The sequence below is a fragment of the Macrotis lagotis genome, chromosome 8, assembly GCF_037893015.1.
Source record: "Macrotis lagotis isolate mMagLag1 chromosome 8, bilby.v1.9.chrom.fasta, whole genome shotgun sequence".
Taxonomy (NCBI): Eukaryota; Metazoa; Chordata; class Mammalia; order Peramelemorphia; family Peramelidae; genus Macrotis; species Macrotis lagotis.
The window spans coordinates 178,086,541-178,101,211 of NC_133665.1; the positions used below are offsets into that span (position 1 = coordinate 178,086,541).

The 14,671-nt window shown below is 39.6% G+C and overlaps 1 protein-coding gene across 1 annotated transcript in view; it reads left to right on the forward strand.

The window, feature by feature from the left end:
- The window catches only part of LOC141496391 (protein C-mannosyl-transferase DPY19L1), a 125,109-nt gene that overhangs the window by 18,329 nt on the left and 92,109 nt on the right, over positions 1 to 14,671 (forward strand). Inside the window, exons 2-4 of the mRNA XM_074198922.1 lie at positions 5,901 to 5,925; positions 6,239 to 6,326; positions 9,376 to 9,513. Of these exons, the coding sequence (XP_074055023.1) occupies positions 5,901 to 5,925; positions 6,239 to 6,326; positions 9,376 to 9,513 (251 nt within the window). The remainder of the gene's footprint in view (positions 1 to 5,900; positions 5,926 to 6,238; positions 6,327 to 9,375; positions 9,514 to 14,671) is intronic.

Sequence of the window (14,671 nt, forward strand, 5' to 3'; positions counted from 1 at the left end):
TCTTTCTGTTACTCATTCAACTTCTCTAAGAATCTTGATGCAATACCACTTGGTGCATCCATATTCAGTATTGAAATTACTTTATTGTCTATGGCACATTTTAGGAGGATACAGTTTCCTTGCTTATCTCTTTTAATGCCATTTGGCTGTTGATCTGTTTTGCTCCAACCTTTTACCTTTACTCTATATGTATCTTTCTGCTTTGGATGAGTTTTTGTAAGCAGCATATTGTAGGATTTTGGTTTTTAATCCAGTCTGCTATTTGCTTACATGGGAGAGTTCATTCCATTCACATTCAAAATTATAATTACTAACTCTTTATTGTCCTCCATGCTATTGTCCCTCTGTTTATATTTCCCCCTTTTTTTTGCTTTTTTCCATATTCCCCAGTATTTTGTTTCTGAATGTGTTTTGCCCCTTTGAATCCAACCCCCCCCTCCCCTTTCTTCCCCCTTTCCCTCTGCCCCTTCTTCCTTCTGTTTGTTCCTCTTTCCCTCCCCCATTCCACTTTCCCCTTTTAATACTTGAAAGGTAAGATAAGTTTCTCAACTTAACTGAGTGTCTGTGTGTTTGTCCTTTGTTCTTGAAGATCTTGACATCAGGAGGTGACACTATGAACAAGCTCATGAATTGAGGGGGGAGGGGGGGTGTGCTAAGTCACCAGTCTCACTTTCTCCTCCATAGCCATCTGGGTCCAGTGGGCAGATATAAATCAGGATGACTGGAAATGGCCCTGGATGTGAGACTGTCAGTGTTAAGTGATATGCCCAAGGTCACACAGCTAATGAATGTCAAGTGTCTGAGGCAGGATTTGAACTCAGGTCCTCCTGACTCCTGACCACCTAGCTGCTAAACTACCTAATTTAACTAAGAAGGCATTTAATAATATCTTCAAGAAGTAACCTTGGGGTTTCTGCTTGAATGCTTCCTGTGGGGAAGAATCCATTGTATTTGGAGGCAATAAACTTCTGGACCAGCTCTGAGTGTTGTCAAGCTTGCTCTCTCCCTTATACTTCCCTAGGTCAAGTAGCCCCAGATCGGGTCTTCTTTCCTGGGACAGGCAGGTCTCTAAGCCCTGGCAGTTCACTGTCTTGTTCTCCTCAAGTCTTCTCTTGGCCATTCTTGCCACCTTCCTCCCCCCCAGATGTGGCCCAAATGCTGAATGTGATGTCAGGAGAGCCTGGGGCTCATCCAGGTCTTCGGGGTTCTGGGACCCCCCCTTCCCTCCCTGTGAGTCTCAGTTTTCTCACATGCAGCTCTTAACTTACAGGGTTATTGTAAGGATCATATTGGTTAACTTTGTAAAGTACTTTGTGATCTTTAATGTGTCATTTAAGTGACAGCTGTTATTCCCAAAGTGGGCTTCTTGAACCCAGAGTAGCTGGGAGTCTAGATTGTGTTTGTGTGAGCTATTCTCTCCTTCATTCTGGACGTTGTGACTCAGGAACGGAGGCTAGGACAGCTTTATCTTAGGTGGCTGCCATAGCTGCTAGGAGGCACAGTGGAGCGAGCTCTGGACCTGGAGTCAGGAAGACTCTTCTTCCTGAGTTCAAATCCAGTCTCAGACACTTCTCAGCAGTGTGATCCTGGACACAACACTTAAGCCTGTGTGCCTCAGTTTCCTCATCTGTAAAATGAGCGAGAGAAGGAAATGAGAAACCACTTCAGTATCTTTGCCAGAAAAACCTCAAATGAAGTCAACAGACCCAACTGCAGTGACAGAACCGCAACAACAAAAGAAGCCCGTTTCGTTTGCAGAAGTCCATCAACTCATCCCATCTCCCTTGTCTTATACTTGTGAAATTTGTTTTTGGAGCCCAAGTGTATGCCTGGGAAATTGCATCTTACTCAATTCAGGGCAAACATGTCTAGAGATCTTTTTTTCTGACTTTGATTGTCATTCAGCATGTTGGCTCTCTGTACCACCTTCTTGTCATCCACATATTTGACAAACATCCAGTTCAATTCAGCAAACATTAAGTACTGTCTACATTCAAGGCATTAGGCGGAGTGATTGAAATAGAGACAAGACCAAAAGCCTCCCAGTGCTCAGAGAAGAGGAGGGAGCCCTTGAGCCGAGCTGAGTCGTGAGGGGGAGGTAAGAGGAAGTATATCACCAGAGTGAGGGACGGCCTGGGGAAGGAGAAGGAGGGGAAGAGGAAGGCAGAAGAGAAGAATGAGGTCTGGTCTGAGCCTGGAAGAGCATTGGAAGGAGGAGATATTTGTTTCCACAGCTGTGCCTTAGAGAGTGCAGGAGGAAGAGATATAAGTCTGCTAGCTCTCAAGGAGTACATGGTGTCATTTAAGTGGAGCCCCCGACTTCCCAGAATCTGTGATGAGAGAGGGCAGTCTAGGGACCTTCTATCATCACATGGTATGATGATTTGGACACTTACAATAAACTTTTATTGAATTGTAACAGATAAGGCTTGTTAGATTTGTTATCTTTTGAGAAGGATAAGTTTTTTGAATTCTGGGAAGCTGGGAGAAGAGACAGCTGAGATTTCCAGCAGGAAATCTTGATCTGTGTGATCAGGTCCTTAGTATTCTCTCTGATTCCCCTTCAGCCCTTACCTCATACCTGGCTGGAGAATAGATGTCATACACCTAAGGAGATATCCTAAGGAGAGGTTACAATCTGATGCTTTATCAGACCAGGTATCCAGGGGTTCTATTGATGGGAGGGTGCAGATCCTTTTGTTGAATCAATTAGTCACATCCAACTCTTCATGACTCCATTTTGGGTTTTCTTGGCAGAGATATTGGAGTGATTTAACATTTCCTTCTCCAGCTCATTTTGTAGATGAGGAAACTGAGGCAAATGAGCTTAAATGACTTGTCTAGAGTCTTAGAGTTAGTAAGGTCTGATTTGAACTCAAGTCTTCCTGACTCCAGGACTGGCATTCTTTTCACTGTACCACCTAACTGCCCTGTTGGTTAAGGGTCTTAGTATTTAATATGAGTACTTAATAGTTAGGGAGAAATGAATTTTTTTCTCAGATGATTCCTTTACACAGGGCAGATTATTTTACTGAATGAGGAGTCCTTCAGTCCTGTCTCTGGAAAGGAGCCACGGCTCTAACCCCACCTTAGGAGGGCATTTTGGTGCCAGCATACCCTTTGTTGATTTGGTGTGAGTCCTGAGGTATTGTTCTCTGAAACTGGTAAGATTGAACAGGTTGGTTTGGGGGGAAAGTAGACTTCCACATTGGTCTTTGAGGAATAGGGATGGCAAAGGGGTCTCTTGTGAGTTGAGATGATAAGGAATTTTGCAGAATGATGGCTAATAGAGGAAGTCTCTTTTTCTCTATATACAGATATAGATTACTTGGGCATTAAGGTCTGGGAGGGCACTGCTGCCTCTTACTGCAGCCACAGAGAAGGACTTGGGGCCAAAACACATTGATCCCAGGGCACAAATCAACCTTTGCTAGTCTAGGTCAAGTCTGGGGACCCTTTTTTCTGCCAAGAGCCATTTGAATATTTTGAACATCTTTTGAGGGTTGTATTTGGTCAAACACTTAATTAATTCACTCCCCCCCAAAAGTTCCTTCATTTATTGAATTTTGAGTCCCACCTGCAGTTGCCTTGGCAACACCAGACCAATACAACCCATGGACTGGAGGTTCCCTGCTCTTGATCTAAGTCATAGATGAAAATTTTGAGCAATGCAAGACTAAGGATACAACCTAGAAAGCCATTGCTCTAAAGACCTTCAAGTTTCTCAGTGTATTTAGATCTAGTAGCTCAACCATAGAGGCAGTGAGGTGGCACTGCAGTGGAGATAGTGTCAGGGGGGCCAGAGTTCAAATCCAGCCTCTAGCTGGGAACCTGGGAAAATCACTGCACCCTGTTTGCCTCAGTTCCTCCTCTGTAAAATAAACTAGAAGAGGTAATACCAAATCACTCTAGTATTTTTGCCAAAAAAACTCCAAATGGAGCCATGTAGAGTTGTTCTTAACTGAAAACTACTGAACAGTCACTACACCAAATTCAACAAAATTTTTATCCACCCAACTTTACTACTATCCAGTCTAGAGGTGTCAACGTGTGACCCAGAACCTTCCAGTACTGGAAGGCACAGAACCCATATAGGAATGTCACTGGGGAGGATTTAATGGAGGAAAGGTGAAGCACAGCCCATAGGAATCCTCCTTATGGTTTAGGAGCTTGGTTTCATTTTAGTTTGATACTGTTGTAGGGTCCATTTATTCCCTTGTCCACAAGGTAGTGTGCAGAGACTTTATGAAATGCTTTGAAGAGTAGCAAATCCACTCCATTACCCGAATAGAGTAGCCTGGTGCTTGAGAACCTGTGCTCTGTTGGCTTTTAGTCATTACTGCTTCTTTTCCTACATTCTTAAGATAATGTGCTCTTGCGTTGCAGTCAAGTTCATTCTCCTTCATTCTGCCTATTCTACTCCCTTTTTTAAAAAATATATTTTCTCTCAGGTTCTGAAGTCAGAAGACTGGTTGGAATACTTGCTCTGCCCACCCCCCCATTTTTACCTCTGTGGGAGGGTTGGTTCAGTTAGCTCTGTCTGTAAAAGGGTCCTATAGGTGCAAAATCTCACCCTTGCCTTAGATAGTCATTGCACTTGGATGATGGCAATCCAGACACCCCACTGAACCTTTCTGCCTGGAGGAGGATTAATTGGGGTTCTAACAAATCCCTTTATGTTGCATTGTCTCTTCCTAAAAGCACTTGGTGTATCTTAAAACACTTTATCCATGTACCACTCTTTTTCTTTTTATGAGAGACTTGTCTCCATTTATATTCAGTGCTGGAATTGTTAAACTGATTTTCTTTTAAAAATTGTTTTGGAAAAAAAAGAAAAAAATTATTTGCTAGAAGGAAATACAAACTTAATAGAAGGCAAATAGAATCATTTCCTTCTCCTATAGTTATCTCTGTGGTTTTCTCAGAAACCTCCAAAACCTTTTCCCATCTTATTAAAGATAATGTTCTGCAGTTCTCCCTCTGCATCCATGTCATTTTTAGCAAACTTCAGGATGGTTTTTTCCCCAGAAGCAGGAAAGTTAATGGAATGTTTAACAGACATTTGATTTTATTCTTTAAAGCTTTAATTATATTCTTAGTTGTTAACTTTCTTTTATGGTGTTTCATTTTCAAAATGACATATAGGATTAATTTTTTTCTGTATTTCAATGAATTATAATGTATCTGGATTTTTAAATAAAAGTTAATAACTTCCATAGAATTCACTGTCTGTAACTCTAAATAGGTGTGATCTGTGATTCTGTAAACAGCCCACATTGCTCTCAGTTTTTCTCTTTGAAGTATTTAAAAATTAAACTAGTAAAATATTTATCTAAACAGTTTCATTTTTTTTTCTTACAGTATATTGAATATATCATTGTTTTTCAGTTCCCCAGGAAAGTGACTTTGCAAAGAGAAGGGAAACACTCCTTCCTGTTTGGTTCATCATCATTTGATTGGCTTTAGAATTCTAATCTTTAATTCCTCCTCCAGCTCCACATGTTTTCCTAAGTCCATTTTATAAAACCTTGTCTATGCATATTAAATGTATGGTAGCAGGTCCCTTTATGGCTGAGTCAGGGCCTCCAAGGATAGTGTTTATTCTCAGGTCCTATGAAAGGAAAAGGAAGGAGGAAAGGAACGAACATTGATTCAGCCACTCGTCTTTGGAGCTGGGCACTTGATCAGTGTGGGGCAACGTGTCGAGTGATTTCCAGATTATCTTGTATGACCCTCACTCCAAGTTTTCAAGTTCATGCTTTTATACCCCCTATTACAATCAGAGCACCAGAGTCCCCTCCCTTGTACTCTCCATATATTTAAAAGGTTTATTTTTAGAATGAAATGAAGGCATTTGAGTCCAGAAATTTAATTAGAATTGATTTTTTTTTTTCTTACAGCTGCTTTTGCTGGGATTTTGCACTGGTAAGTTTTATTTATTTATTTACTTGGTGCCCTAGTGCCTTTATGAATAAATTTCTCCAAATCAATTTGCTCTAAATTAGAATGAGTAATTTTCAGTTTTACAGTAGTAATTACATATGTAATGTACATCATATATTCACAAGTCCACATTTCTGTTAAAAGAAAGTTTCAGGTTAGATAAATAGTATACAGTGGGTTTTGAAGTTAGTGATATTTAGGAAAGTGATTTAACACTAATATGTTTAGCTTATGGACTTAACATAACTTGGAGTTGTTTGAACTCTTTTGTGTTACTCTCCTTTTATTTTTGCAGGAGTCACATAACAAGTCTCTTTGAAAATGATCGTCATTTTTCTCACCTCTCAACACTGGAAAGGGAGATGGCTTTTCGCACTGAAATGGTTGGGTTCTGTTTTATATTCATTTTAGTAATTTTAAGTCTGTTTTTTTTAGATGAGACTAGAAACTCTAAGGGATTAATTAAATTTCACTTGGATATAGTTACATATAGTGAATAGAAATCAAGAAACAGATCTTGTTCCTAGTGTTGCCAAACTCTCTCTCATTGTCAAATTACTTCATTTTTTTTGCCTAATTATTTTTCTCAATTCATACTTTCAGAGAAGGTCAGTAATACTAACTGCTAACTATTTAGGCAAAATTGTGAAGTAGCCAAAGTCTACTTTTTTTTTTTTACTCTTATATTTTTGGTGCCCTTCTTTTCTTCCTCTCTAGTCCCAAGTATTCTCTGGCCAGACCCCACTTAGGCCTATCTGACATTCCCTATGTTTTAAAACTATTTCTTCCTCCCTAAAAAAATCCAAAGAAACACCCTCATATCCCTTCCCTTAGGACCCTTTTCTTTCTCTTTGGAAGAAAAGTGAGTTGATCAGTTAATTGGCTTTTGAATCTTTTCAGTATTTCATTCTGATATGAAATCACCAGAGAATTTGGCTGCCAGATAATGATTTTGGGTCATGGTCACCTCTGAAGTTGACATAGATACTAAAGGGCTGTGTGGCTTCTTCAGTTTTTGTCATGGCAACAGAAAGGGCCCCAGGATATTCAGTGGAACACTGGAAGCAGCACAGTCAGTCAGGACTTGGATTCAGTTTATGCACGGTTATCAAGTGCTGACTTCTGCAATCCAGAATCTGAACAAAGCCGCCCTCCCTTGTTCTGAACACACTTCCCACAGGCCTGGCAGACATCTCTTAACCTTCTTGCATTTCACTGTTTCTATCTGTGAAATGGGGAGTGGGGCTCATCTTTAGTGTCATCTTTGATCATCTTTAGTGTCTCCCCCCCCCTTTTAGCCCATTTACCAACCTTAACTATTGGCATCCTCCCCCTTCACTCTTTGCCATTAACCAGCAATTGGCCCACTGCTTTGTAGGAGGACCTAGAACATGCCAATATTTTCCCTTCACAATTAGACTCTAGAAGATACACAAATATTGAGGCTAAATGGAGGGGCAGTTCTTAAAATATATATATATATATATATATGTAAAGAATTTGCAGAGAAAGTTTCATAATAAGTGCACAGACAAACAGACAACAAAAAGCTCCATCATTTCTTTGGGTACTCAACCTAAAAATGCTTTACCTTGAAGATAATTGAAGCTTTTGCAGAAATAACTAATGCCATGGATGAAAAAACAGAGAGAGTCTATGGAGAACTTTATTGGATAGCTTCTAAATTAAGTGAACGTAAACTGTGCTGCTTGGTGACCTTAGGACAGAGATGGGCACATATGTATTAAGTGAAAGATCAGTGACTCTTAAGAAGCCTCTTACGCCTGCACCGTCTAAAGACTTTCTTCCAGAAGAGCTGCTGCCTTTTTCCAGCTCAGAATGGCATCATAAAATCGGAAATGAGCTCTTCTCTGAACCAACAGAATGAAAAGACTGCTCCCAATCTAAGTTGTAGCTTTAAAATGATCAGCCTGACTCTCCTGTCAGATGGTGGACCGGTCACAGTAACACTCAAAGCCTAAACCCCAGTAGAGAAAGAAGGACAATAAGAAGCATTGCCCAGGATTCCTGCTGAAGCCAGCGATCCACAGAAGTGGAGTGACTCCACAGACAGGCTGGAGTGATAAGCAACACATTTGCCCAGTGTTTTAGTGCAGTTTGACCTCCATGCCAGCACTAGAGCCACCCACAAATTGTGGACTTTTCTCGGTCTGCACCTATTGAGGAAGAGGGACTGGCCCTGGAGACAGTTCCAGATGGAACAAGCCTGGATCTTGTTTGGGCAGGCAGCTCCTATTACAGGACTCAGGTTTCAAGAGATCAAAAAAAGGGGGAAGATTCCAAAAGTTAGCCAGGATCATGCATATGCTACTTTTATGGAAAAAGGACAAAAGGAAAGACAACTGTTATGGGCCCACATGGCTCGTTTCTGATTATCTCTAAAATCTTGAGGCATTCCCTCTGCAAGTATCAGTTATCCTTGATGGAACAAAAGAAAGAATAATCAGGATTTCACAGATTTTCTACTACAGACCACATCTTTATAGTCACACAGTGATAGGAGTGTAGACATCCAAGATACTACTATGTTTTTTGTTTATTGAGTTTGACTCAGTAGAACAAATTTCAGTCTTCAGACTACCTTCAAGTGAGTAGTCTGTCCTCTCCCTATAAAAAATACATAAAATTTAGTGACACTAGGTGATAGAATAGCATGGATGGTGAATTTCACAGAATGAGAAGTTGTAGAAGACTTGTTATCTGCGTTGACTGAAGCAGTGCCCAGTCACACCAGTATAATCACAATTCATGAATTTTTACAAGCTGCTAAAGCAGTTTTCTCACAAAATCTCTGATAGGTAGCTATTGAACAGATGCCTATTTTATAGGGGAGGGAACTAAGGGTTCACACAGGTACATAATTTTTCATTATCATAAAGACAGTAAATGCTTGAGCTAAGATTCAAATTCTGATTTCAAAGAAATGTTGTTTTGTTTTGTCTTTGCCATGCTAGTTTTCCCTCCACCTCTGGTATTTCTCTCTTAGGAATTTGTTTACTCTTCATTGCTGTGTGTGTGTGTTTGTATGTGTGTGGTGGAACACAGAAACTTTCTTAATGCATCATGTCAAATCTTCATCTACTCTACATACTCATAATGCTAACTAATCCTTCTAGTTAACTAATTTTACTCAGTGAAACTTAAAGTTCTTTGTAAAATAATTGTATAAAAACACTTGAAAAACTGTTCTTGTTCCCAGTGCTTTTGCAAAAGTGTAGTTAAAAAAGCTCTTTAATAAGCTTAGATCATTGAATTTTAAGAAGGCATTGATGAGTAAAAACCAGTGAAGTTAATAACAGCTATTACTTGTCTAATTGCTTTGTTTTTTTAAAAAGAAATATATTTTGTGTGAGATAAGAGCAGACAAGAGTAATTCAATTTTAACATAACTAGAATGTGTTCTCCTTTTAGGGACTTTATTATTCCTATTTCAAAACCATCGTAGAAGCCCCTTCATTTTATAACGGAGTGTGGATGATTATGAATGACAAGCTAACGGAATATCCTCTTGTGATTAATACCTTGAAACGGTTCAATCTTTACCCAGAGGTGAGTTATTTGATTTGTGATTTCCCAGTTTTATATATGTTTTACTTTAAGTATTGACTCTAAAGCTGAATGTGTAAATTCCTTAACTGAAGCCTGTTGTGGAAAGGCAAATAACATATCTCTTAAATTTTATTTTTTTTTAGGACAAAATATGCCATTTAAAGAGAGGAAATGGCAGAAATAAGGATCACTGTGGATAGTGGTATGATTTTGGTTAATTTCTGGCAGATAACCACATTTTCTTGAAGTTTAGAAAATAGGAAGAACACTTAGATTTACTCACTGTTTTGTTATAGACATAGTTGGGTGTAATGAATTGTGAGGTTGTACAGTGACAACTGTGAAGAATTAATCAGCTGAAGGTAATGAATGAGCCATTTCAATAATGAATTTATCAGATATTGGTTCAGTGTGAGAGTGCCCTACTTATCTGGCATTTAGATTACTAACTACATTAACCACCTTGAACAGAACCTCTAATGCAGACATTTGCAAAAAAAATGACTTTTGAGCAATGGAGAAAATTGGTGTCCTGTCATTTGAAGAAAGGAGATGGAACCATGCCCTTTGGCTAGTTTATATTGACTAAGAATCCTAGATTAAATAAAAATATATATATTTCCAATTCAATGGCCTCTAATTTTCCTTTTTTGGGGTAATGAGATGAACCAGGTGATTCAGTAATAGTTAATCATTACATAGTGTCGCAGGTTTGGCATACTGAATACTACCTCTCAATTCACATGGCCTCTTCATGCCCCCCCCATTACATTCTCCGTCCCCTTCCAAATTGTCCAAAATCTGACAAATGTTCTTATGACTAGGGATCTTCTTCATTAATTAGACCTAACCAAGGGGCAGCAGCTCCCTGCAAGTAGTCCAGGTCACTCTGGTCCTGCAACATTCCCAGACTTTGGCCTGCAGTCTTCAAAGGAGGCTCTTAAATGGTTACTTGGTAACAATCTACTCTCTATACTTAGAGAATTTTCCACCAGATGTTCATTATTTTTTCTGTCCGATCACCACCACCACCACCACCACCACCATAGTTACTTGTATATAGGGCCTGTGTGCTTTTTCTGAGCTGAGCTTTTTATAAATAATCTCTCATTGGATCCTTATATCAGCCCGACAAGACCAGAGCTCTAATTAAATAACCCAATTTTACATTTGAGCAAACTGAGTTCAAGAGAAGTGACTTGTCCAGAATCGTGTCTCTCAGGGTCAGATTTGACAGGGTCTTTCTGACCCCAAACCCAGTGCTCCTCCACTGGCTGCTAGCTGCCTCTGTTTATACTTCATTTTAGGATTAAGTTCAGTCTGCCATTCTTGAGAGAAGGGGAGCCTCTCCTCTTTCCCTTTTTATATTTTATCAGATACCAAGTCTCACCCATTTGACCTCCTACAATCACCTTTGCATCTGTCTTTCTTCTCTCTATTTCTAGTAATCATCACCTTTCTTCCTCCTATACCCCCACATTTGAGGTATTCTTAGAAGCTCCCTAAGCTATCTTCCTGTCTGTCACCATGAAATAACTGTCATTAATTTGTATCTATGTCATACTCTTACAAGTTGGTCAATTCCTTGGGGGAAGGGATTTTTTTTTCTTCATTTAATTTTTCTTCTATTTTTTCAATTACATGTAAACAAAAATTTTTAATATTCATCTTTTTTGAATTTTGAGTTCCATATTCTTACCTTCCTTCTTTCTTTTCCCCTCTTCAGAAGGCAAGCAGTTTGATATAGATTATCCATATGTAGTCGTGCAAAAGATTTCTGTTTAACCATTTTACAAAAGAAAATAGACCCAAAACCAAAAATAATAAAGAAAGCAAAACTAGTGTGCATCAGTCAGCATTCAGATTCCATCAGTTCTTTCTTTGGAGGTGGATGGCATTTTTTTTTTTTTACCATAAACCCTTCAGAATTGTTTTGAATAATTGTTCTGTTTAGAGCAGCTAAATCCTTCACAAATGATCTTTCTCCAGTATTGGTATTACACTGTTCTACTGGTACTGCTCACATCATTCTGTATCAGTTCATATATATCTTTACGGAGTTTTCTGAAATCATCCTGTTCATGACTTCTTATTGCATAATCTATTGTGTGCCTAATCTATTTCACTGATCCACTGGCTAATTCTTGTTTTTTCCTTTTAAAAAATTCCCCCCCCCTCCAATACATACAAAAATAAATTTCAACATTTATGTCCATAACTTTGAGTTCCAAATTCTCTCCCTTCCTCCCATCCTATTCCCTCATTGAGAAAGTAAGTTACTTGGTGTGGGTTAAAAATATATAGCCATGAAAATCATTACCACAGTAGTCATGTTGTGAAAGTAAATATACCCCCCCACCACACACACACACACACACACACACAGAAAAATTGAGAGAAAAAAGTAAGCTTCAATTTGTATTCAGACACCATCAGCTCTGTCTCTGGGGTGGATTGCATTCGTTATCGTAAGCCCATCAGAGAAATTGCTTCAGTGTTTTTTTCCATAGCTAGGTAGTGCTAGCTGTATTTCCCTGAATCTACTCCCCCACCCCCAATTATTCTCTATGTCCCTTCTCAATAGTATGCTGTATCTGACTACCCTCTCCAACTCTTCTATCACTTACACCCTGCCCCTTCCCTCCTCCTGTCCCCTTTCTTCTATCCCTTTCCCCTCCTATTTTCCTCTAGGGTAAGAGAGTGTATATCCTGTCTTGTAGGACTGATATAAGGATCCAATGAGTGTATATATTATTTCCTGAGTCACTTCTGATAAGAGTATGGCTCATTTACTCCCCTCCTCACATCCTCCTCTTCTACTCCATTGCAAAATCTGTTTCTTACCTCTTTAATATGAAATATCTTAGGGGGCGGCTAGGTGGCACAGTGGATAAAGCACTGGCCCTCAAGTCAGGAGTACCTGGGTTCAAATCCGATCTCAGACGCTTAATAATCACCTAGCTGTGTGGCCTTGGGCAAGCCACTTAACCCCATTGCCTTGCAAAAAAAAAAAAACCTAAAAAAATATGAAATATCTTAGCCCATTCTACCTTTTCTATCCTTTTCTCTGAGTACATTGCTTCCCCCCACTAACTCCATCTTTTTAATATCATATCTTCATATTCAGTTCCCTCCTGTGCCTTGTCTATAGATGCTCCTTCTAACTGCTCTGATAAATGAGAAGGTTCATATGAGTTAACATGAGTTATCTCATGCCGGAAATACACACAGTTCAGCATCATTAAATCCCTCATAATTAGGCCTTCCCATCCATCCTCTCTAGGCTTCATCAAGTCCTGTACGTGGCTATCAGCCTTTCTGTTCAAATCTGGTTGTTTCAGTAGGAAAGTTTGAAAGTTCCCGGTTTCACTGAATGTCCCATCTTTTCCCCCAGAAGAAGATTTCCAGTTTTGCTGAGTAGTTGATTGCCAAATGTAATCCAAGGTCTTTTGCCTTCCAGAATGTTACATTTCAAGCCCTATGAGCCCTTGATGTGGATGCTACTAAGTCCTGTATAATCTTGACTGTAGCTCCATGCTATTTGAATTGTTAATTTCTGGCTACTTGTAATATTTTCTCCTTGATTTGGGAGTTCTGGAATTTGGCTATTATATTTTTGAGAGTTTTCATTTTGGCATCTCTTTCAGGAGGTGATCACTGGGTTCTTTTAATTTCTATTTATCCTCTGTTTCTAGAATATCAGGGCAGATTTCCTGGATTATTTCTTGAAAAATGAAGTCTAGGCTCTTTTCCTGATTATGACTTTCAGGTAGATCAGTATTTTTTAAATTATCTCTTCTGGATCTGTTTTTCCAGGTCAGTTGTTTTTCCAGTGAGATAGTTTTCATTTTCTTCTAGTTTTTCTTTCTTTTGGTTTTGTTTCATTTTTTTTTTTATTTCTCCCAAAGTCATTAGCTTCTCTTAACTCCAAACTATATTTTAAAAATTTTATTTATTTGAGGCAATGGGGTAAAGTGACTCATCCAAGCATCATATAGCTTGGCAATTATCAAGTGTCTAAAGCTGGATTTGAACTCAGGTCCTCCTGATTTCAGGGCCAGTGCTCTATCCATTGCGCCACCTAGCTGCCCCCTCCATTCTACATTTGAGTTATTTACCTTGGAGAGCTCTTGTATCTCCTTTTCCATCTGTCCAGTTCTGGTTTTCAAGGCGTTCTTCTCCTCATTGGCCTTTTGGACTGTTTTTATTTGACCCAAACTGGTTTATAAGCTGTTATTTTCTTCACCATGCTTCTGACTTGGTTTTCATGTTTTTCCTGTATCACTCTCATTTCTCTTCCCAATTTTTCCTCTACTTCCCTTACTTGAATTTTAAAATCTTTTTTGAGCTCTTCCACAACCTGAGACCAATTTCTATTTTTCTTGGAGGCTTTGGATTCAGAAGCCTTGATTTTGTCATCTTTTGAATGTGTGCTTTGATCCTTCATGGGACCAAAGTAATTGTCTGTTGTTTGCTCATTTTCCCAGACTGTAAATTGGTTTTAACGTTTTGTTAAGGTGGGGCTCTGCTACCAGTGGGGAAGATGCACTGTCCCAAGCTATTGAGGATTTTTGTAACTGTTTTCTAGCATACTTCCCAAGGACCTCAATTCCTCTGAGGTCTTATGAGAGACTCTGCTCTCTTGCTTATACTCTGGTCTGTGGATAAACATAAGCATTCCTCTCTTCCCTGGAGATGTGAGGAGGGTCCCTACTCCATTACAGTAGGATGGGACTCCAAACTACTGCCCTGAAAGGAGCTCCTGGGTGGTTCTTGAGGTCTGTTTCTGGGCCCCAGGGGCCAGGGCTGTGCTGGCCTGGGCTCTGCCCTCACTCTGGTGCTGCAGAGTTTTCCTGCAAACTTTCCAAGTTGTCCTGGACAGTCCCTAGGCTGAGAGATCTGCACACCACCATGGCTTCCAGGGACACTGGTGCCCCATGGGCTCTTCCTGGATGGTTGGACCTACGAGGCCTCTGGGTCCTTTCTAATCCTGATACAGCAGACCCTTCCTTTAGATCTACCAAGTTATCTTGGGCTGGATAATTATTCTACTCAGTCTTTTTGTGGGTCCTACCACTCTAGAATTTGATTTGGATAAAGTCATTTAAAAATATTTGGGTGACACAGTAGATAGAGTACTAGCCCTGGAGTCAGAAGG